Source organism: Schistocerca piceifrons, chromosome 2 (assembly GCF_021461385.2).
Source record: "Schistocerca piceifrons isolate TAMUIC-IGC-003096 chromosome 2, iqSchPice1.1, whole genome shotgun sequence".
NCBI lineage: Eukaryota > Metazoa > Arthropoda > Insecta > Orthoptera > Acrididae > Schistocerca > Schistocerca piceifrons.
This window is the reverse complement of record NC_060139.1, coordinates 823,739,053-823,764,972: the sequence shown is the minus strand read 5'-3', so window position 1 is coordinate 823,764,972 and position 25,920 is coordinate 823,739,053. Positions and strand designations below refer to the sequence as shown.

At 43.9% G+C, this 25,920-nt stretch overlaps 1 protein-coding gene across 1 annotated transcript in view; it reads left to right on the top strand.

The window, feature by feature from the left end:
* The window catches only part of LOC124777450 (potassium voltage-gated channel protein Shaw-like), a 390,403-nt gene that overhangs the window by 346,547 nt on the left and 17,936 nt on the right, over positions 1 to 25,920 (top strand). The window contains exon 4 of the mRNA XM_047252866.1: positions 18,869 to 19,793. Within this exon, the coding sequence (XP_047108822.1) occupies positions 18,869 to 19,793 (925 nt within the window). The remainder of the gene's footprint in view (positions 1 to 18,868; positions 19,794 to 25,920) is intronic.

Sequence of the window (25,920 nt, the reverse complement as noted above, 5' to 3'; positions counted from 1 at the left end):
GCTCTTCTGCGAACCTTGCAGAACTAGCACTCCGTCCGCAGCTCGTGGTCGTGCGGTAGCGTTCTCGCTTCCCACGCCCGGGTTCGATTCCCGACGGGGTCAGGGATTTTCTCTCTGCCTCGTGATGACTGGGTGTTGTGTGATGTCCTTAGGTTATTTAGGTTTAAGTAGTTCTAAGTTCTAGGGGACTGATGACCATAGATGTTAAGTCCCATAGTGCTCAGAGCCATTTGAACCATTTGAACTAGCACTCCTGGAAGAAAGGAATTGCGGAGACATGGCTTAGCCACAGCCTGGGGAATGTTTCCAGAGTGAGAAAGTTTCATATCAGCGCACACTCCGCTGCAGAGTGAAAATCTTATTGTGGAAAGTTATTCTGTAAGTGAACAAGAGTGTATGAATACTTTTATTGATATATATACTAAGATGGTGTCTGTTCTTTCGGACCAAGCAGCTCGTTAGAACGAAATTACAATGAAATGACAATCCTTAGCTGCTTACAGGCGTTGACCTACGTCAACGGGGACAGATGAAAATGTGTACCCCGACCGCGACTTGAACCCGGGATCTCCTGCTTACATGGCAGATGCTCTATCCATCTGAGCCACTGACGAAACAGAGAATAGTGCGACTGCGGGGACTTATCTCTGGCACGCGTCCCGCGACATCCACATTCTCAACGTTTTGTCCCGCACTACATTCGTAGTGCCCCCGCCCATTGTATTCATTACTCGCGTCGCGTTGCCGATTCCCGTAAGAGTTCGGGCACTTTTTTGTGCAACCGCACAGAAGAAGGAGATGGTCAAGTGGCCGGTGAGCCTTAACTATAAGATGGTGTCTGTTCTTTCGGACATGTCCGAAAGAACAGACACCATCTTAGTATATATATAGTTAAGCCTCACCGGCCACTTGACCATCTTCTTCTTCTGTGCAGATACACAAAAAAGTGCCCGAACTCTTACGGGAATCGGCAACGCCCCGCTATTAATGAGTATAATGGGCGGGAGCACTACGAATGTAGTGCGGGACAATACGTTGAGAATGAGGGTGTCGCGGAACGCGTGCCAGAGATAAGTCGCTGGAGTCGCACTATCGTCTGTGTCCTCGGTGGCTCAGATGGATGCCGGCACGGTAGCTCAGCGTGGTCGGTCAGAGAGCTGGTTGGCCTCTGTTATAAAAAAAGAAAACTGAGTGGAAAGATCAACATACGAACTTAAACAGATGTCATGTGACGTCCGCAACGACCAAACACAACGATCAACAAGGAACAAAATGAAAAAAAAGATGGATAGAGCGTCTGCCATGTAAGCAGGAGATTCCGGGTTGAAGTCGCGGTCGGGGCACACATTTTCGTCTGTCCTCGTTAACGTATGTCAACGCCTGTAACCAGCTAAGGGTTGTCATTTCATTGTAACTTTTATTCATTACTGTTCGTAGACGATACAAAAAAAGGTTCTCCGCCTATATTTAATGTGTGGTGTGACCAGAAGCGTCAGAAAATTCGCACTCACTGCTGCCTGGTTGCCGACAGCACGTCCTGTTGTCGTCAGTGACGGGTGACGGGGTGTTGATCCGAAGACGCAGGTTGAGACGTGGCAGCGTGGCGGGGCCCGCCGCAAGAACCCCCCCGGCGGCGCCGGCGATGATTTACGGGGCGTAAAGCTGCCAGCGCGTGTCGGCGCTGTTATTCCGCTCGCGTAAAAATGTTTTACGCATCCACGTCGCTAACAGCGACCGCGTAACAGCCCAGCCGAGACCGATGGCGGGCGCTCCTGAAATGTGCCGTCGGCGCAGAAGGGCGGCTAACGCGCTTCAAATTGCCTGGCTGTCGCACTAAAACGCAAATACATTTGTTTCTAGAGCCATTACTTTTCATACTTATTTGATGACTTGTAATTCTTCCAATCCTGACCCAGTCTCGTAATAACTGTGGGTTATCTTCCAACACGTTTGTGGCCTTTTACCTAACTCCTAAGATGAAAATCACTCAAGGTACAAGGTCTGGAGCCCTGGGAGGCCACTGACGATGAAGTTCATCTTATGCTCCTCCTCGTCCAATACGACGTCCTGAAAAGATGACATTCTCGAAGCACGTCCCACGTTACCTCAATAAGACCACTCCAGGACGTTGGATTGGGAGAGGAGGAGCAGAAGATGATCTTCACCGCCTATGGCCTTCCAGGTCTCCAGACCTCACACCTTGTAACTTTTATCTGTTGGGATTCGTAAAAGACTGCGTTTTCATGTGACGTCCCCTCTCCCCTTTTGTTATCGCTGCGCATGTTGAGCCGCTACTGCTACAGCTCGGTCGGTAGAATGGAGACACGACGCGCAGTGATGGCTGTCCCCGTCGGATAACGTGTAACAGCACCTGAAAATCTCTAAAGAAAATTGTCCCTCGTGTAATGTATGGATGTCCGTTTGCGAGTCCGCACTGTCTTCTCAGCGATGGGAACTGCTGATTTTAATTGTCTGTTATGATGATTTGCTATTTCCGGTTAGTTAGTTATTGCAGTATTGAGTGAATCATTCATCACCGGCGTCGTTTCATACCAACGGAGCGAGGATAAATTCATTTTCGGTTCAGTATCAGTAGTTTTTGTTACGTTGCTAGGCAGAATTGTTCACTACGGCACGACGCAAATCCAGAGATAATCTATAATGCTATCTCGCTTTCGTGCGTCGTGATATTATTTCGGTAAAACACTCCTTTCAATGCTCGATGTTCATCAAGTCACTCTTTCAATTAAAATGTTCACAGTTAATTAATTTTGATCATCAACTACCACACAGTCAATTAATGCTGGAGCCAACACGTGAGATTTCCATTACTGACGAACAATTTTATTGTTCCTTCTCAGCAGTTAGTTTATAATCATCAGTCCACACGCACACCGATGGATCAGATCAATTACGATTCTTTTCAGTTCGGTGATCGTGACAATCACGACAACTTTTACAGTACTTGTATTATCTTCGTGTGGTCGTATTAATATTTTCTACTCCAGGCTAATCAGGTATTGCAGTCTTCGATACTATATCCATTAATCGTTGCAACTGTTCACTTTGATGAAGGTTGAGTCCAACAATAATATCTCCAGTAATTAAAGTTCATTAACTCGTCGTACACTATCAAAATATCACTTCAGTCCAAGTTCTCAAGACCGAATAATTGAGAACGAAGTCCGCGCATCTCTAGCACACAATAGTACTTTTTTTGAATAAAAACAATGTCGTAGCGTTCCGTTTGTAGTACTATAACAAACGGTGCTCTCTCACGACTTGATAGCAAGCAAGCTAGAAGGCGACTAACTTTTCCATGATCGAGCACTGTAGACGCATTGAATTTCCTTTTCACCGCGTTTACAACTCTCTTTCACAATAAATGTTATCTCTGACCGACATATTACTTTGGACTTAACTTTCGTTGTACTAATTTGCAGTTATTACTAAGATTTTTGATAGCTAATTAAAAATAACCTTTCTTTCTTTCTATCTTTATATCATGACATACTCAGTAATTATTGAAATTAGTGTTCATCAAAACTTTAAGGTGTTATATTACTGTCAAAAGTTGTCGTACCTCTCAGGTTAACACAGTTCCTTACTTAAAATTATCATGGCATTCTTATTTGGGTTTTCGGGTTTCTTGGGGTGTTACACCCTCCTATACCTGACACTCTTGAAAGCCTGCGACATCACATTGTTGAAGCTGTAAATTTGATAACGAGACACCAGCTACTTCGTTTTGATGTTAGTTGTGTAACACATGGTGCTCACAATGAACGCATGGAAATTTGAACTTTTCTCTTTCAAGGAACGTTGGAATTGTGTTTCTATCTTTTGTATTTTGGAAGCAATAAATGTTTTAAATCTGCTCCTTCTTTCTGAATAGCCCTGTACTTTGTGGTGATGTTCATCACGTAACGGGTACTGACTGATTAATCTTTAATTCTCAAAAAAGGAAAGGAAGGAATATTGTGTCTAGCGTCCCATCGACATTGAGGTCATTAGAGATGGATTGTGTCAAGAACGGGGAAGGAAATCTGTTGTGCCCTTTCAATGGAACTATTTGGGCATTTGCCTGGATCGATTTCGGAAAATCACTGAAAACCTAAACCTGGATGGCCGAACGCTGGTTTGCACCTCCCAAATGGGAGTCCAGAATGCTAACCACTGGGCCACCTCTCAGTTTTCCTTCTCAACGCTGCAAGCCCATCATCAACGTCAGTTTGAGGTACGAATGTACTCCCGCATCCGCTGTGGTGCAGAAGCAAACAGCTTCCGACTGTCACCTTGAGGAACTTTTTGCCATACGCGGAACATGTCATATGCCATTTCATGAATATTGTTGGATGGAGGCCCGTTTGAAAGTACGGGACCGATCGGCTGCAAAACTAAATCCGCAATGAATATCTGATGAAACTCTGTGCAGGGGTCTAGTACGCCAGTCCATTGCGTCATGTCGCACTTTTCAGTTCTGAGTGTATGGTGAGGACGTACATATTCCAGAATAGTACAGTCTCCCGCCAAATGTGAAATGCATGCTGTTATTCGATTTCTTCATGTTGAGGTGTTCCATCTGATTTCATTCAGCCTATATAATCAATCTGTAATGTGTGATATCAAAGTGCGCTATTGATGCAGAAGCTTTGGAGCAGGACTTACATAGGTTCATGATGCAGGCGGTCAGGGAAGGAAGTGAGTGGCAAGCGAATGGATCAGGCGATTCCAGAAAATCTTCCACAAAGGACAGTTCAGAACAATCGGAAAGGAATGTTCCCATTTCGCCACCGAATGGACCTTAAAAGTCATCATGTATCTCTTGTTATCGCATCCCAGACATGTTTCATGAGTGAAAAATAAAAGACTGGGCACGGCAGTCAAGGCGGTTCTAGAGTGAATCGCAGTAAAGCGTCTTGCATTATCTATCTGGAGTTTGCCGTTTGATATCCTTGTCATGAAGGGTGTGACAATAGGGTTTAGCATTTTTTCCACAGGCTAGCGAGCATTAGTCTACATTCAAAAATTAACAAATCAGCTTTGTTGTCATAACCAATAGCTCCCCAAGCCTTGATTCCATGAAAAGGAGGAGAATGGGTCATCCGAATAGCTGCTTTTTGTGGTCTTTCACCAAATCCCCCAAGGACACCATTCCTTCTGTTCGATCGCAACAGACATAATTGTACTTGGTAACAATCGTGTAAGGAATCAAGATCATCTACCATAACAAAGTTGCTTCTCTGAGGATGATTCATTACAAAAAATGGTCCAAATGGCTCTGAGCACTATGGAACTTAACATCTATGAGCATCAGTCCCCTAGAACTTAGAACTACTTAAACCTAACTAACCTAAGGACAACACACAACACCCAGTCATCACGAGGCAGAGAAAATCCCTGACCCCGCCGGGAATCTAACTCGGGAACCCGGGCGCGGGAAGCGAGAACGCTACCGCACGACCACGAGCTGCGGACGATTCATTACAAACTGTGCAGAGAAGCACCGTACGTAGAATCCAGATAGGTCAATATTCAACTAGACCGTTGCATACGAAGACTCTCATGACTGAGACCGTACGTCTATGAGAGAACGAGATTTCATCCACGACAATAAGTTGCCAAATGTAATTTATTGTACCTCGAAACCATATCATCATTTACATGTGTTAAGGTATGGAGAAGGTAATCGAGTTAGGCAAAACAAAAGCCTTGGCTGACGATACCAACATAGATATACATTGTATAGCACCACTTACTGCAACGAAGGAGAAGACAATGGAATGATGTTGACATGGATCCGAAGATGGCAACTATAATTGCCGAAATCGGTAATCTACTTAAATAAACGATTTTAGCGAACTTAGCAATTGAAAATATTCAGTGTTCATAAACCATTACCATACATCACACCAAGTGAAAACTACCACATTCTTCCCAAATGTCATTTTCTGGTAAGTCATTCGTTGTTCAACATAGTTCCTTAAAGTAACATGTATTTTATGTGCTACGAAACGTAATCACAAAATAAGACATTTTTCAGCTTTCGTTCGAGAGCTTTCTTTGCCATCGTAGAAAGAGCAGTAGCGATATTTTTTCTGAAATAAAATATTAGATGCCTGGAAGCTACTATCCAAAGAAGTTCTTCCCTATACAAATGAAATGTGACTCACGTGACTCGTCAAGTACATCTGCCAAATATCAGTTTTTGTTTGTTATCACTGTACAAGAAATTCCACACTGTATGTCAACATCTGTTTCACATATTACAAAGCAGTTTAAACGTACGGCGTGAATCATTCAGATTCCATGACCAAAATAATAAAAATTTTTCTAATGATATTTTTATTTGCTTTATTCCTCGTCCCGAAAACAGTTATGTTGCAATCAGAAATGCGTTTTAGCGCCTGTGGCATACACTTTGTTCAACTATCACACAGGGAGGAGGTATACTTGGAAAAGGCCTAGAGATACGCCAAGAATTCAGTTTGATTACACCATGATGAGGCAGATATTGCGAAATCAGATACTGGATTGTAAGGCGTACCCAGGAGCAGATATATACTTAGATCACAATTTAGTAGTTATGAAGAGTAGGCTCAAGTTTAAGAGACTAATGAGGAAGAATCAATAAGCAAAAAAGTGGGATACGGAAAGTACTAAGGAATGAAGAGTTACACTTGAAGTTCTCTAAGGCTATACATACTGCGATAAGGAATATCTCAGTAGGCAGTTCAGCTCAAAAGGGATGGACATCTCTAAAAAGGTCAATCAAGAAGTAGGAGAGGAAACTGTAGGTACAAGGAAGGTAGCTGCGAAGAAACCATGGGTAACAGAAATACTTCAGTTGATCAATGAAAGACGAGAATTCAGGAATACAGAAATACAAGTCGCTTAGGAATTATTAAATAAATAGGACACGCAGGGAAGCTAAGGCGACCTGGGTACATGAAAAGTGTGAAGAAATGGAAAAGGAAATGTCTGTCAGAAGGACTGACTCAGTGTACGCAAAAGTCAAAACAAACTCCTGAGAAATTAGTATCAAGGGTGGTAACATTAAGAGTGCAATGGCAAATTCCACCTTTAAATGCAGAGGAGAGAGAGGTTAGGCGGAACCAGTACAGTGAAGGCATCTATGAGGGGAATGCTTGTCTGATGTGATACAAGAAGAAGCAATAATCGATTAGGAAGAGATAGGGCATCCAGTATTAGAATCAGATTTTAAAAGCGCATTGGAAGATTTCAGATCATGTAAGGCGGAAGGGATGGCTAACATTTCATCAGAATATCTAAAATCATTGGGGGAAGTGGAAAAAGAACGGAAAAGAAAATTGAGGATCTGTTAGATGACGATCAGCTTGGCCTCGTGAAAGGTAAAGGCATGAGAGAGGCAATTCTGACGCTGCGGTTGGTAATGAAAGCGAGCCTAAAGAAAAATCGAGAAACCTTCATTGGATTCGACGACCTGGAAAAAGCGTTCCGCAATGTCGAATGGTGCAAGAAGTGCGAAATTCTGTGAAAAACAGGGATAAGCTTGAGGGAAACATGTATAAGAACCAAGGAGGAATAATAACACCGGACGACCAAGAACGAAGCTCTCGCATTGAAAAGGGTGTAAGACAAGGGCTTTAGTCTTTCGCTGCTACAGTTCAAATTATACACCGAAGAAGCAATGACGGGTATAAAAGAAAGGATCAAGATTGTAGTTAACATTCAGGGTGAAAGGACTGCCATGGGTTGAGAGTAAACCGAAAAAACGGGAAAGTAATGAGAATTAGCAGAAATGACAATAACGAGAAACTTAACATCAGAATTGGGGATCAAAAAAATGGCTCTGGGCACTATGAGACTTAACTGCTGTGGTCATCAGTCCCCTAGAACTTAGAACTACTTAAACCTAACTAAACTAAGGACATCACACACATCCATGCCCGAGGCAGGATTCGAACCTGCGACCGTAGCGGTCGCGCGGTTCCGGACTGTAGCACCTAGAACCGCTCGGCCACTCCAGCCGGCCAATTGGGGATCATGGAGTAGACAAACTTAAGTAATTCTGCTATGGACGGTGCAAGGAGAGCACAAAAAGCAGTCTAGCATTCCTGGTCAAAAGAAGTCTACCAGTTTCAAACATGGTAGTCCTTAATTTGAAGAAGAAATTTCTGAAAATATACGTTTTGATCACACGATTGTATGGTAGTGAAACATGGCCTGTGGGAAAACTGGATGAGAAAAGAACAGAAGCACTTAAGATGTTGAAAATTAAGTGAACTGACTAGGTAAGGAATGAAGAGGTTCTGGGCATAATCGAATATATGGAAAACACTGACAAATATAAGGGACAGGATGATAGTACATCTGTTAAGACATCAGGGAATAACTTTCATGATTCTGGAGGGAGCTGTAGACGGTTCTAACTGTGTAGGAAGACATAGGCTGGAATACATCCAGCAAACAATTGAGAACGTAGGTTCCTGTGCTACTCTGAGATGAAGAGGTTGGAGCAGGAGAGGAATTCGTGGCGGGCGGCATTAAACCAGTCAGAAGACTGATGACTCAAATAAATCCTCTCATAGTTCGGCTAAACAGTAGGGTACAGTGAGAAAAGGGTGGATTGTTAATCATACCTATAGTCTCTGTATTTTTTTTCGGTTCCAATATTTTGTGTTAATTTTACGACAGCGATGATTCTAATGCTTTAAATAGTTCTCTTTGCTACCTCTCGTCTTCCAGCTGAAATTACATCCTTTCGTCAGGGCGTGAATAATCACATGAAGAACATATACAACATAAATAATTTTATAGAGGCCAGATGAGTAAAAATAAATAATATAAATTCAACGATTATGGTTCGTAACATGAATTTAAAAAAAGGTAGCTCAACTGGACAGAAAGAGAGAGGGAGAATCAATATTTTCTTATGATAAATACGATTTTGGGATGCATTTAGCATCCACTCCTGAAATGTGGGCCGCTTTTGACGATAATAATGTTATCGAAAAAGGAGAAAGGATTATTACAGTTTAACTTCTCGTCAGGGTCAAGAGTATTAGGGATGGGGCACAAGTCCAGTTGGAGAAAGTCGCGGCCTGTTAAAGGAATCATCCCTGCATTTGCCTGAAGTGAAAGGCAGAAAATATAGAAAATCTGAAGGGATTTATACGCCACTCCTCGAGGATGCGTGTCTAGAGTTAAAAGTTGTCTGCTTAACCTTATTTTAGTGAAAGTGGATCTGTAATGCTGATTGTGTTTGTAATGTCCAATTGTCTGTAGATGCTGAACTATAAGCTTCCTGTTTTGAATGGTGCACATACCAGACCTTACAGCTGATAGTGGGCATAACGCTGATTATTGGTGACAAAATTCAGTTGTGAGTATGCATAGAAAAGTAACTGAGAGAAAGAATATCGATCCCTGTCTGAAACGTATTGTTATCACAACGTCTGAGTATGAACTTTGATGAAGAACTAATGATTTTGAAACTAAAATTGGTCCCTGTGAATAGCCATTAAAGAAAGAAAGTCTTTTCTACACTATTTTGCTTACCTGGATCGCACTGGATAGCTCTGTGCAAACTGCTCTCGTGGCTATGTCTAGGTACTGAGACACACAAAGGTGGAATGCGTTATCTAAAAACATTGCTACCATTCTTGACTCATAATTTCTGATAACCGTTTTACATAAATTTGAAAATTAATTGACTCTTGGGATGCGGAAAATGACTCTGGGGTTAAATGAACTCAATAGCAATCTCACATCATTTCACTTAATAACTATTACCGAAACTTCAAGAGTATTTTAGCTTTTTCTGGGATCGCGTGACTATAATCCAGTACTTATAGAAGTTAAACTTTACATATATCATCTTTTCTTAAACAAAACTCCGAAATCTAATTCTCAAATCCATTTCTCTCACAATTATCGATAAATCCTTAAAAAAGTGAAAAACAAAAATATTTCCGATCTAGCTGTCTGACGAACCAAGAATGCTGCATTACCAACTGCTGTAGCAAATAAAGCAAACTTAACTATAATCCATTCTTCACAAAGAGTATATTCGAACCAATTTCCCTCCACATTAAATCTTCCATTAATCCATAATTCTCAAAAATCTCCATGTTTGCTGCTTAATACGACACAACCAAAACTCGACTGTTCAGATCTAACACCAAAGCTCAACTGTCTGTCCCCTCTCCTCTCTTCGGTATCAACAGATAAATCTGGCGAATCTTTTCGCTGAGCAAAAACCACCTATAAATCATCCCTGTGTAGCGCAACTTCTCGGCCGAGGCTGCGCGCGCATGTCGGAACAATCCAAACCTTACGACACGATTCCAGCTATCCAAAACATGAAAAGTTCCAGATATCCAGAACAAGAGAATTCCCACGAAAGTTTACATACACACCTCTCAGAGTCAAAATTTCTCTGTTAACCCCCTTCCGCAGCCAAGGTCACTAACGCACATATTAAGGTATGTTGCACAATTCGGAGGCAGTCGGTTCGGAATCTGGTGGTGGGAAAAATATTCATCGCCAATGATTGGTCAGTGACGAGAGCAGAATTACTGACGTCATACATTAGCACAATGTTCTGGGTTAATTGCAAACCTCTCTTCCATGTCTCATAGAGTGAGGGCATGTGACACTGTTAATGTCACTGTTACTGTTGTGTAGGCTGTGTACGGGAATTCATGGTCCCACTTCTCTCGCCCTTAACACCGTCATCAGTTACAATAATACAGTATTTATAACAATGCTATACAACACTATACACGCATTCATCTCACTCATCCAGACGAGACAGAGTTCTGTTCTGCTCGTCGTACCACCTAAGAAGGCTTTTAACAGGCTGTCAGCAGCCATACATATAAATAAATAACCTCACATCGTAAGAATTAAAACAGTTGTTGTGAAGAACGATATGCTGCATTATTCTAACGGTATTACTCACATGATGTAGAGACTGCACTTCATCAAAATCATTTATGGACAATCTTTCGGTAACGCTATGGCAAAAGTTTAAATGCTCAACAAACTATAGTGGCACGGGTGGCGAGAGGGGCGTCGTGTTTCAGGGACAGGATTACTGCTCAACTTTCGAGAGCGTATGTTATGATTTGGCCAACATATTACTTCCTCCCACACATATAACGCTAAATGACCGCGACGAGAAATCAGAGGTCATACTGTGACATATCGACAGTCGCTCTTGCCACTCAAGACTCGCGAGTGAAACAGTTAAAGGTGGGCATGGGGGGGTTCTGTCTGACCTCTGCACATCTTCGGTGCAGTAATACGATCAGTATAAGTAAGTGCTGTAAACGGATTTTCAGTCTGATAATGAATGACTACAATAGTCTTAGAATTATCATATGCAGGTTAGTGTGTGGTATACTTACTTTTTTGTGACAAGTTTGTTGTCGCTTCTTAAATGCAATTACGTTCAAGAATTTTCGACATATTCCAACATCCATGAAAACGATTTCACTTAGAATTTGGGAAAGGAATATCAGTATACCTTAAAAATTGTCGATTCTTATAAAAAATTCTTTATTAGTCACAAGTGCAAAAAATATTTATTGATCACCAGTTCTCACTAAAATAGTTAGTCATCTTCAGATCAATAACACAAACATTTCTGTGTCTAATCACCAGACCGGTGGGAGACCCATTGTTATCAACATAATACATATTTGAGCAAAACAGCATTACTAGCCCAACCATTTCGTACATGTACAGTTCGATGAACATTTACATAAGTACTACCCAACTACATCAGATCGTCGTAAACATTCCACAATAGCGTTGTATTGCCTAGTTCCACATATGAAGAATATTTCTCACAAACTGTAGGACAAATTTACAACTGTCACGCTAATCACAAATTAGGGGATAAATTTACCCGTGTCACTTATCATAAGTGAAAGTACAAAGTAATGCGGCTCTGTCACTAGGTAAATGTTATCTGGGATATCTGCCTAATTACAATTATTACTACTAAATTCTCTATCCATCATACAATATTTCGTATAATTATTCTTCTGCTTCAGTTTATGTATTGTAACTGTAATGCCACCTGGTGGGTCGTTGTTTTCCTGTTAGCTCAAGCATGTAACATCATTGAGTGTTCTTTCTGTTGTTCACTAGCGTTACGTGACAGAGGTAAATTTGCACGCTAGTTTATGATAAGCACAATTCATATGTGAATACTAGCCAGTACAATGCTACTGTACAATGTTTATGATCATCTCACATATTTTGGTGGTACTTACATAAAGGCTCATCAAACTGCACTTTTCTTGTCTAGTCTGACAGTTCAGTGTCTGTGTCAAACGCGTAACAGTGTTAGTTAAATACGCAGTACGCCACTGGTTGACCAACGATTCCACGTGCATGATATCGTAAATGTAACATGCCCTGTGTGCACTGATTATTTTTTGATAGAGAGTACTGTGCGATATCCATGTACGTAATCAAGAGTTTTTGGCTTTGTATCTATCCAGTGGGAAAAAGTCATGGAGGACTGTGTCAACGGGATATAAAATGTCAGATGAATACATGTGAAATGGCACTTGCTAGTTGTTTGCAAAGATATACGTAAGATACAAAAGGAAGCGATGCATTGCAGCAGAGATGCTGTTAGATGGGAAATATGTGATTGTCACTTTTTTTAAAAGTGTCTTTATGAAGAGAGAACACGAACATTTTTATTGCCCTTCCTGTTGCAACTGTTTTGTTAATAATGTTGGATTTTGGGTTATTATACATAATGTGAAGAAAATTGCAATGCCTGTCTCTTTATTTGACAAGCAGTTCATCTCTCCGCATAGAAGTATGAGTTCCTCTCATTAGGCGACGCGGACAACAATTAGTAACTTCTATGGCGGCTGTATTCAAGACGACCATCGCAACAGAAAGAAGAGGTGAACTTTCCCACTGAAAAGAAAATACAACTGAAAACATTTACTACTAAGTTTCCTAGAAAGTTTATTTCATATATGTTTGATAGCGTCCGTTCGGCAACCGGCCATAAAAGCATTTCGTTAAATTCAGTTTATGACCAAACAGTTAAAGATCAGGAAACATTCCCAATTCAAAAATTCCAATTCACTATCCAGCCAGTAGTACAAAAACAGAATATCATACACATGTTAATTGGATGGAAAAGGAATAGCCAAGAGCAAAGAGGTAAATAAAAGATCTCTGGTGAGGCTGAAATCAAATTACATCGACTACTTATTTCATTAATCTGTCAACCAGGTTTCAGTCACGACGCTACGGGTTTAATAGTAATGTTGGATGCTGGGAGGAACCTGCTACACAGTCAACACTATTCCTCCCCCTCTGCTACGAGAACTTCCAGCTTCACTATTCGGGCCAGCTTTTGCTACCTTATTTGGTCCTGCGAATTAAATCTTAAATTAAGTTTAAAAACTTAATATCAAAAGCTAAACACATCAATAAACAGAGTAACAAAAAATATCGTAAGGAATAATTCATATTTTAGATGAAACTATGGAACAATGTTTGCGACTTTTACTAATAAGGCGTCCATATTCTTGAAGGGCTTCCTCACTATTTTTTTTTTTTTTTGCCATCAGTCTACTGACTGGTTTGATGCAGCCCGCCATGAATTCCTTTCCTGTGCTAACCTCTTCATCTCAGAGTAGCACTTGCAACCTACGTCCTCAATTATTTGCTTGACGTATTCCAATCTCTGTCTTCCTCTACAGTTTTTGCCCTCTACAGCTCCCTCTAGTACCATGGAAGTCATTCCCTCATGTCTTAGCAGATGCCCTATCATCCTGTCCCTTCTCCTTATCAGTGTTTTCCACATATTCCTTTCCTCTCCGATTCTGCGTAGAACCTCCTCATTCCTTACCTTATCAGTCCTATAGCACCACATCTCAAATGCTTCGATTCTCTTCTGTTCCGGTTTTCCCACAGTCCATGTTTCACTACCATACAATGCTGTGCTCCAGACGTACATCCTCCGAAATTTCTTCCTCAAATTAAGGCCGGTATTTGATATTAGTAGACTTCTCTTGGCCAGAAATACCTTTTTTGCCATAGCGAGTCTGCTTTTGATGTCCTCCTTGCTCTGTCCGTCATTGGTTATTTTACTGCCTAGGTAGCAGAATTCCTTAACTTCATTGACTTCGTGACCATCAATCCTGATAGTAAGTTTCTCGCTGTTCTCATTTCTACTACTTCCCATTACCTTCGTCTTTCTCCGATTTACTCTCAAACCATACTGTGTACTCATTAGACTGTTCATTCCGTTCAGCAGATCATTTAATTCTTCTTCACTTTCACTCAGGATAGCAATGTCATCAGCGAATCGTATCATTGATATCCTTTCACCTTGTATTTTAATTCCACTCCTGAACCTTTCTTTTATTTCCATCATTGCCTCCTCGATGTACAGATTGAAGAGTAGGGGCGAAAGGCTACAGCCTTGTCTTACACCCTTCTTAATACGAGCACATCTTTCTTGATCGTCCACTCTTATTATTCCCTCTTGGGTGTTGTACATATTGTATATGACCCGTCTCTCCCTATAGCTTACCCCTACTTTTTCAGAATCTCGAACAGCCTGCACCATTTTATATTGTCGAACGCTTTTTCCAGGCCGACAAATCCTATGAAAGTGTCTTGATTTTTCTTTAGCCTTGTTTCCATTATTAGCCGTAACGTCAGAATTGCCTCTCTCGTCCCTTTACTTTTCCTAAAGCCAAACTGATCGTCACCTAGCGTATTCTCAATTTTCTTTTCCATTCTTCTGTATATTATTCTTGTAAGCAGCTTCGATGCATGAGCTGTTAAGCTGATTGTGCGATAATTCTCGCACTTGTCAGCTTTTGCCGTCTTCGGAATTGTGTGGATGATGCTTTTCCGAAAGTCAGATGGTATATCGCCAGACTCATATATTAACACACCAACGTGAATAGTCGTTTTGTTGCCACTTCCCCCAATGATTTTGGAAATTCTGATGGAATGTTATCTATCCCTTCTGCCTTATTTGACCGTAAGTCCTCCAAAGCTCTTTTAAATTCCGATTCTAATACTGGATCCCCTATCTCTTCTAAATCGACTTCTGTTTCTTCTTCTATCACATCAGACAAATCTTCACCCTCATAGAGGCTTTCAATGTATTCTTTCCACCTGTCTGCTCTCTCCTCTGCATTTAACAGTGGAATTCCCGTTGCACTCTTAATGTTACCACCGTTGCTTTTAATGTCACCAAAGGTTGTTTTGACTTTCCTGTATGCTGAGTCTGTCCTTCCGACAGTCATATCTTTTTCGATGTCTTCACATTTTTCCTGCAGCCATTTCCTCTTAGCTTCCCTGCACTTCCTATTTATTTCATTCCTCAGCGACTTGTATTTCTGTATTTCTGATTTTCCCGGAACATGTTTCTACTTCCTCCTTTCATCAATCAACTGAAGTATTTCTTCTGTTACCCATGGTTTCTTCGCAGCTACCTTCTTTGTACCTATGTTTTCCTTCCCAACTTCTGTGATGGCCCTTTTTAGAGATGTCCATTCCTCTTCAACTGTACTGCCTACTGCGCTATTCCTTATTGTTGTATATAGCGTTAGAGTACTTCAAATGTATCTCGTCATTCCTTAGTACTTCCGTATCCCACTTCTTTGCGTATTGATTCTTCCTGACTAATGTCTTCAACTTCAGCCTACTCTTCATCACTACTATATTGTGATCTGAGTCTATATCTGCTCCTGGGTACGCCTTACAATCCAGTATCTGATATCGGAATCTCTGTGTGACCATGATGTAATCTAATTGAAATCTTCCCATATCTCCTGGCCTTTTCCAAGTATACCTCCTCCTCTTGTGATTCTTGAACAGGGTATTCGCTATTACTAGCTGAAACTTGTTACAGAACTCAATTAGTCTTTCTCCTCTTTCATTCCTAGTCCCAAGCCCATATTCTCCGGTAACCTTTTCTTCTACTCCTTCCCCTACAACTGCATTCCAGTCGCCCATGACTATTAGATTTAGTCCTCCTTTACATACTGCATTACCCTTTCAATATCCTCATATACTTTCTTTATCTGTTCATCTTCAGCTTGTGACGTCGGCATGTATACTTGAACTATCGTTGTCGGTATTGGTCTGCTGTCGATTCTGATTAGAACATCCCGGTCACTGAACTGTTCACAGTAACACACCCTCTGCCCTACCTTCCTATTCATAACGAATCCTACACCTGTTATACCATTTTCTCCTGCTGTTGATATTACCCGATACTCATCTGACCAGAAATCCTTGTCTTCCTTCCACTTCACTTCACTGACCCCTACCATATCTAGATTGAGCCTTTGCATTTCCCTTTTCAGATTCTCTAGTTTCCCTACCACGTTCAAGCTTCTGACATTCCACGCCCCGACTCGTAGAACGTTATCCTTTCGTTGATTATTCAATCTTTTTCTCGTGGTAACCTCCCCCTTGGCAGTCCCCTCCCGGAGATCCGAATGGGGGACTATTCCGGAATCTTTTGCCAATGGAGAGATCATCATGACACTTCTTCAAATACAGGCCACATGTCCTGTGGATACACGTTACGTATCTTTAATGCAGTCATGCATGTCATTGATCATTGCTGATTCTTGCGCCTTTAGGGGCAATTTCCCACCCCTAGGACAAGAGAGTGCCCCGAACCTCTATCCGCTCCTCCACCCTCTTTGAGAAGGCCGTTGGCAGAATGAGGCTGACTTCTTATGCCGGAAGTCTTCGGCCGCCAATGCCGATTATTTATCAAAATTTAGGCGGTGGCGGGGATCGAACTCGGAACCGAAGACGTCTTTGATTACGAATCAAAGACGCTACCCCTAGACCACGGGTACTAAGTTATAGATATTTTTAAGTGTTTCCTCACTATGGGTAAAAACGTACACGATCAGAAGATAACACCTTTACATTTTCAAAAATTCACACGAACCAAATTGTACATTTTATTCGCTCCACACCATGTCTCGGTAATAATTGCTGACATTTTTTTTTTTTACAATTTAAGGGGCTGGCTATGTGTTCCTCGAGTCAGATGACAAACGTCGAATCAGTATTCATACTCCTCCCAAACCTTGTGCAACATGTTGATGTAGTGATGGACTGTTACGCAGTTGCTTTCGCTGCTGAAACTGTATTAATGGTTGTGGAAGATGTGAGATAAACACTATGTTTTTCACACAACCCTATAAAGAATCACAAATAGTTGAAGTTCGTGACGGCCATCTACACCACAGGTCATCATCAGCTGCTGCACAGTAGAACCATCGTTCTGCCAGATGTGTGTTTAGCTGTTCCGGTGGGAGTGAAAGGAGAACCATCTTATTGCAAGATGAGGTTTTCGGAGTCTTCTTGCAACTGGGACAGAAGCCACAAAGAAACATATCTGTGGCAGTTTTTTTCCATGAAAAAGAAAGAGCCGTATATCTTATCCCTCGACACTGCGCAGAGCACATTAACCTTAGGCAAATCTCGTTCATATTCGATGGAGAAATGGAGGTTTTCTCTTCCCCAGAAATGAATAGTGTGCCGATTAATGTTTCCATTGGCGTGAAACGTCGTTTCGTCATTAAAAGCTAACTTCGTTGACGTGTTACTGCCATTGTTCATCCTTGCCAACATCTCAGGGCAGAAATCTGATCAAGCTGCATAATCTCCTGGAATGGTTGCTTCGACGAAATCCAATCTGTATCTTCCCTAGTCGAAGCGCTTACTCAGAAGTTTGTAAACGGTTATTTGTGAGAACTGCTGGCATATAGCATCCCATTCTTGCACCAGTGCCTGTCGGAGCTCCTGAAGTGTCGTAGGGGTTTGAAGACGTGCAGCGATACGTCGACGTGCTCGGTGGGGTTTAGGTCTGGAGAGCAGGCAGGCCACTCCATCTTCTGTTTCAAGGTATTCCTCCACCACCGACCGGAGTGGCCGAGCGGTTCTAGGCGCTTCAGTCCAAAACCACACGACTGCTACGGTCGCAGGTCCGAATCCTGCGTCGGGCTTGGATGTGTGTGATGTCCTTAGGTTAGTTATGTTTACTTAGTACTAAGTCTAGGGTCCTGATGACCTCAGATGTTAAGTCCCATAGTGCTTAGAGCCATTTGAACCATTTTGAACCACTGTTCCTATGACCATGTACTGTGTTCTTGGCACCAGGCTTTACGAGCTGTCCTGTGACCAGGAGTCAGTGGAATGCACCTTGCAGGTCTCCGGGCGAATAAACCGTGTCCGTTCAGTCGTCTGTAGACTGTTTGTCTGGAGACAACTGTTCCAGCGGCTGCGGTAAGGTGCCGAGCAAGGCTACCTGCAGTACTCCGTGGCCGTCTGCGGGCACTGATGGTGAGATATCGGTCTTCTTGTGGTGTTGTACACTGTGGACGTCGCGTACTGTAGCGCCTGGACACGTTTTCTATCTGCTGCAATCGTTGTCATAATCTTGAGATCACACTTTGTGGCACACGGAGGGCCCGTGCTACGACCTGCTGTGTCTGACCAGCCTCCCGTCGCCCTAGTATTCTATCCCTCATAACGTCATCAATATGTGTTCTTTGAGCCATTTCAACACACAGTCACCATTAGCACGTCTGCAAACGTCTGCTCACTTACTCGCTTCACCGTACTCTGACATGCACCAACACATCTCTGCATATGTGGACTGCTCCCAGCGCCACCGTGCGACGACCGCAGGTCAGATGCACCGTATGGTCATACCCCGAGGTGATTTAAACCCGCAAACCGCCCACCAGAGTGTTGTTTCACCATGTATCAGCATTATCCTTAATTTATGAGCATGAGTGTAGATAAGATGTTCGTAACCTGATGTACTGATTCTGTTTTTCTTTTCCAGTTGATCGGTGTGATATCGGTGTTCTTCATTTGTGTTTCGATCGTGTCGTTCTGCCTAAAGACTCACCCGGACATGCGAGTGCCGTTCCTGGTAAACCGCACAGTGTCTACCCCAGACAATGCCACCAAGTGGGTGCTGTACAAAACTAAGACGAAGGCGCACGACGCCTTCGACTACATAGAGTGCGTGTGCAACGCGTGGTTTACTTTAGAATTTTTTATCCGTTTTATCGCGTCGCCCAACCGTCTGGACTTCATAAAGGCGTCCGTCAACATCATCGACTACGTAGCGACGCTCAGCTTCTACATCGACCTAACGCTGAACCACGTCGCCTCGGACCTGCGCAACGCGGACATCCTCGAGTTCTTTAGCATCATCCGCATCATGCGGCTGTTCAAGCTGACGCGACACTCGTCCGGCCTCAAGATCCTCATCCAGACGTTCCGGGCGTCGGCCAAGGAGCTGACGCTGCTCGTCTTCTTCCTGGTGCTGGGCATCGTCATCTTCGCGAGCCTCGTCTACTACGCGGAGAGGATACAGACCAACCCGGAGAACGACTTCAGGAGCATCCCGCTGGGCCTGTGGTGGGCGCTCGAGACGATGACGACCGTCGGCTACGGCGACATGGTGCCCAAGACGTACGTGGGCATGTTCGTGGGAGCGCTGTGCGCCCTGGCCGGCGTGCTCACCATCGCCCTGCCGGTGCCCGTCATCGTCAGCAACTTCACCATGTACTACTCGCACACGCAGGCGAGGGCCAAGCTGCCCAAGAAGCGGCGGCGCGTGCTGCCCGTCGAGCAGCCCAGAGGCCCGCGTTACGCGACCGGCGTCGGTCCAGGGGTCGGGATGGCCTGTCCGCAGAACAGGCGCATGAACGCTATCAAGGCCAACCACCCGAAGGACGCGCTGGTGCCGTCCAAAATCGGTAAGTGCGCCTGCTGTCCGCCTCGTTACCCGTTTCTTCTATTCACTGTGCGAAAAGACTTTTTTCTTTCTTGCAGTGCTTCTTATGGTCTGTTTGTGTGTCCATACATACGAGTCCAAAGAGAAAATTTAGCATTTAGACACAAACAAGGTGTTCTTCCTAGGAAACATCACACGCATTTTCTCTGGTGTTCCGCTAGACACTTGCAATGTCGATTTTGCAACGTGTAGCTGGAGTCAATCTAAAACAAAACTGTTCATCAGTCTTTCAAGCGACGCCCCAGTGCCGACGGGAAACTTTAGTTTCCAGAATGAGATTTTCACTCTGCAGCGGAGTGTGCGCTGATATGAAACTTTCTGGCAGATTAAAACTGTGTGCCGGACCGAGACTCGAACTGGGGACCTTTGCCTTTCGCGGGGAAGTGCTCTACCAACCTTTTTTTTTCATTTTGTTCGTTATTGATCGTTGTTTGGTCGTTGCGGACGTCGTTAGACATCCTGTTCAAGTTCGGTGGTTGATGCTTCCACTCAGTTTTTTATTACAGAGGCCAACCGGCTCTCTGACCGAACACGCTGAGCTACCGTGCCGGCGACCCACTGAGCTACCCACCTTGCAGGAGAGCTTCTGTAAAGTTTGGAAGATAGGAGACGAGGTACTGGCAGAAGTAAAGCTGTGAGGACGGGGCGTGAGTCGTGCTTGGGTAGCTCAGTTGGTAGAGCACTTGCCCACGAAAGGCAAAGGTCCCGAGTTCGAGTCTCGGTCCGGCACATAGTTTTAATCTGCCAGGAAGTTTCAACTTTAGTTTGTTTGCCATAAGAACAAAAATGATTTTAAAGCTAAGTTTTACGCATTCATTCGATACCGTGGTCCCAAAGTAGTCTAGAACGATACTTGTTTTACTTATATGTGTTAACAGGGACACTAACACACGAAGAAGATCCAGTAAACCAGCAACGACATCCCAGCCCTCGCCCGCGCTAACTGCTACCGCCATGTAGCTAAATGGTTCAAATGGCTCTGAGCACTATGGGACTTAACATCTATGGTGATCAGTCCCCTAGAACTTAGAACTACTTAAACCTAACTAACCTAAGGACAGCACTCAACACCCAGTCATCACGAGGCAGAGAAAATCCCTGACCCCGCCGGGAATCGAACCCGGGAACCCGGGCGCGGGAAGCGAGAACGCTACCGCACGACCACGAGCTGTGGACGCGCCATGTAGCTGCGCTGCTCAGTTGCTGCTGGGGTACTGGTTATTCTTCGTGCTTTAGTGTCCCTGTTAACAGATATCACTAAAATGTGTATCGCAATAGATTAATTTGGACCGCTCTAGAAGATAGGAACTTAAAATTCCTCTTTAAAAATTAACTTTGTTTGTTATGGGAAACAAACCGAGGCTTTTCGTGGACAGTGGGCTTCGCATGAAAGACGTGACGAACAGTACTCATTTGGACTGACTCCAGCTACACGTTGATGTCTGACGAAACATTAGAGAAAATGCATCAGACGACTCTTAAGAGGGACACCCGATGTACATGAAAGTTCTCAGTTTTGAAGTGAAGAGGCAGTGTTCCATACCGTAACGTTTGAATGTGATATTCATTCTTGTATCCGACAGTGATTCGGATTCCACACCAAACCTTAGAGTGGACATAGAGTCTGAGATCGCGGTCACATACTGCCACTTGACTGTAGTTCTCGAGAGCTTCGGATTGCGCCATTGGATAGTGGTCGACCATTGCTTTTTGTATAGTTCTCCCTCTTTCGGTATTCACTCTGGGCAGATATTGTTTTATTTTGGATTCGTTTCTAGACACCTTTCACTATGTTCACTCAGCCCATACTGCATTCCGAGTGATGCTGAATTTTTTTTTTTTTTTTTTACTAACGCTGAGTATGACAGTAAAGTGTATACGAACCCACTACTGATACTCATCTGATTCTGAAGAACCATCGAGATATTGCAGATATCTCTGTACAGGTGATGGCTGTTGTTGTGGTCTTCAGTCCGAAGACTGGTTGAATGCAGCACTCCACTTTACTCTATCCTGTCTCAGAATAAATACTGCAACCTACTTTGTCCTGAACCTGCTTACTATGTTGGTCTTCCTCTACAACTGTCAGCCCCTCCCCTTTCCCCACACACTTCCCTCCAATACTAATCTGATGAGTCCTTCATGTCTCAGAATGTGTCTTATCAACCAGTCCCATCTTTTGGTCAAGTTACTCCACAAATATAAGGCTGATGATGTTGAGGTCCCATACTCCGAGGAGCGTAGGAGACGATGCAGGAGACCCGCACCGACGTACTAGGCAAGGTCCTAGTGGAAGTGGTTTGCCATTGCCTTCCTACGACCGTAATGGGGATGAATGATGATGATGAAGACGACACAACACCCAGTCATCTCGAGGCAGGAAAAATCCCTGACCCCGCCGGGAATCGAACCCGGAACCCCTTCCGCGGGAAGTGAAAACGCTACCGCAATACCACGAGCTGCGGACAAATAAGGAGCGGTCAAAAAATTAACACCGTGTCCGCACCCATTGCGGCGGTTTCCTTTCGAGGTCCATGTCATCCGGCAGGTGAATCCAGATCGGGGAGTGATCACTTGCGCCCAAGTCATCGACCACTTCCCATTGAGCACTGTGGGCAAGAGCTGGAGAGCAAAGCGAGAGATTAGTGGCATAGAAAGACCCAGTCACTGTGCAGAAGTGAATGCTCTGTCCTGCATTTAGCTAGTATGCACAGGATGACAGGAGAAGCCTCTCAATTGCTCTACCCCTTAGGCAGATAGTTGTGGAGCCCCAAAGCACATTGTGGAGAGGATGAGTGAGGTCGGTGAGGGCCTCTTCATCAAGTGAATCATGTGGGGGAAGTAAAGGGAACATATTGTCAATGGATGACGCACGTGCACGGATATAACAACGGCTTGTAAAGTCGTTGTAAGTGACAGAGGCGAGGAGTGGTAGTCGATCCTGACGAAAATACCTACGCCTCCTTTAGCTCTCTCCACGCATGTTGTCCTTTTCGTGGAGTGCGTAGCTTCTTAGTCCAGGGGTGTTTGATCGATGGAAATAAGTCTCCTGCAGACAGAGACACAGAGGTCAATCCTGAGATAGGAGACGAGGTTCCTCCACATGCGTCCTGAACCCCTGCAAGTATGGGAGCCATCTATGATAGGGGTAGTACCTTCATCCTGTCTTTCCGACGGGATGGGGAGACCGCAGCAGGTGGAGGTGCAGTCGTGGGACGAGATGATTGCCGCACGCACACCTCATACTCTATCAGCTCTGGGGACGAGTCAAATGAAGCATCAGGTAAAATCACATCGACATGGTCAGACGGTTTACCACTTGATTTTACCTGCTGTTGCTGCTTTGTAGGAACCTTTCATGGTTTTGTGGGCTTTGGTGGAGCCGACGTGGGAGTGGTAAGGGCCGTGCCGGACTTCGGAACAGCCTCAGCTGTTGGAGGTGCCAGGGGCCACTGTACCTTTGTCTGTTGTTCGAGTAGAGGCTACAGACTCTGAAACACTTGCTCCCTTGCAAGTGCACTGACACATGCAGGTGTTAGTGACTACACGCGCCACTTCCGTCTGCATAGAGGCATTCGCTTTTGGAGTAGGCTTCTGAATCATTGACGCAAAAGACGTAGCAAATGTTGGAAGCTGCATGGACTTGCATATCTTTTTGGCCTCACCATAGGGGATATGCTTGGTTGTTTTTATTTCCTGTACTTTGCGTTCCTCTGAAAAGATCCAGCAGTCCCTACTCCAAACAGGGTGGTTCACAGAGCAATTGATACATTTGGCGCGAGACGAGCAACCAGTTCCATGAGCGGCCTTACCGCAGTTGCCACAAGTCGTCTCGCCTTTACATCCTAAGGTAGTATGCCCAAATCGCTGGCATTTAAAACAGCGCATTGGGGTTGGGAAATAAGGCCTCACTCTAGGGCGAAGGAAGCCAGCCTTTACTGCTAAGGAAGTTTCATGCTACTGAAGGTCAGGATAAAGGAGTCGAATTTGATAAGATTGCCATCAATCCTCTTCATGATACGTTGCACGTCACCTATACCTTTCGGAGCCCATTCAAGCTGCAATTCCTCCTTGGGAATGTCGACTAGATCCCTGCATGTTACAACACCTTTGCTGTAATTCAAGGTGCTGTGCAGTTCAGTGTCTGTGGCATTTAGCTGCTTGCTGGGAATTGGAAGTTTCCACAAGCAGGGTCCCATTGCGCAAGCGCTTCACCGATTCTAAGGAGCCACAGATTCCCTCCGAACCCTTTTATATATAGATGGGCAAAACCTTCTCAAAACTACACTCCTTCCGTTCCACCATGAGAAACACACTCTGAGGACCAGCATGCATTCTGTTACTAGAGACTGTACTTTTCGAATACGCGCCGGAATCAGGGGGACTGACTACAAGAGCCCTCTTGTTAGATTGGGTCTTAGTACCTTCCAGCGGCCCACCCTTTCCACTGGGAGGAGGAAAAGGAGATTTCTGAGGATCCATTTCGGTCCCACGAGCGCTAGGGAAGTAAGAGTCCACTCAGACAGAACCCTGCGTGTCTGTGTAAGCCTTACACAACTGAGGTGCGGCAGGTACCACAGAGGTCGCCCACTAACGACTGTTCAACCTCAACAGCCATGCAGCTCATCAGCACGCAGCACACCCTGAGACTGAGGGTTTGTTATAGAGATTTAGGCCACCCTCGCGATCCGGGCGGTCAAGCCAAGATCCCCATTCCCTGAGACACACAACGTTCCACCGCCACGCTGCACAGTAGTCGCTGAAGCATACCCAGAGCTTACTGTGAAGGGAGACTAGCGGTGCTTACCAGGAACCCCAGGGTCGCAAAGCCCGTACCCAGTTTATGAATGCCGAGCCCCTGAGGGGGTTGAATTTTAATCCTACCCCTGCACCTTTCCTTTATTTCTGTCACTGCTTCTTCGCCATATAGATTAAACTATTGAACCTCTTTCTTGCTAAGAATTTCGAACATCTTGCACCACTTTACACTGTCGAACACCTTTTCCAGGTCGACAAGTCCTATGAGCGTATCTTGATTTTTCTTCAGGTTTGCTTCCATTTCAGAGCGCAACGTCAGGACTGCCTCTCTGGCGCCTTTACATTTCCTAAAGCCAAACTGATCGTTATTTAACATATCTTCAATTTTATTTTCCAGCCTGTTGTTGTGGGCGAGCGGTTCTAGGCGCTTCAGTCTGGAACCGCGCGACCGCTACCGTCGCAGGTTCGAATCCTGCCTCGGGCATGGATGTGTGCCATGTCCTTAGGTTAGTCAGGTTTAAGTAGTTCTAAGTTATAGGGGACTGATGACCTCAGATGTTAAGTCCCATAGTGCTCAGAGCCATTTGAACCATTTTTTTACTTTCTATTCTCCAAATGCGGATCTTCAATTTACTCTTTCCGTCTATTCGTTCTTTCATCTGTTTTTAACAGTGGAATTCCCCTAACACTCTTAATATTGACGCCTTTGCTCTTAAATTCATCGAAGAACTTAGAAGTAGTTAAACCTAACTAACTTAAGGACATCACATACATCCATACCCGAGGCAGGATTCGAACCTGCGACCGTAGCGGTCTCGCGGTTCCAGACTGCAGCGCCTAGGACCGCAAGGCCACTTCGGCCGGCTCGAAGGGTGCTTTGACTTCTCTATATACAGGGGGAAGTCCTACGGTAACCATTTATCTTTCGATTTTTTTACTTTTTTCATGCAAACATTTCGCAATGGCTTCCTTGCACATCCCATTTATTTCATTTGTAAGTGATTTATACTGATGCTTTCCCGTCTTTTCCTTGACTTTTTTGTACATTTTTCTTCCAGCCATCATTTGAAGTATCTCTTCTATTACCTGAGGTTTGTACGTCATTACCTTCATTGTAATCAAATTTGTCTATTCACCCTTCTGTGAGTTTATTTTATTTTATTTTTTATGTGTCTATTCCTCTTCAGTTGAACTGCCTGCTTCTGTATTCACTGACGCAGTATCTACAGCCTCCAAGAATTTCAAAGGCATCACATCGTACTTCAGCATCCCACTTCTTCCTACATTGATTCTTTTGGACGATTCTCTTAAACATCAGCTATTCTTCGTCA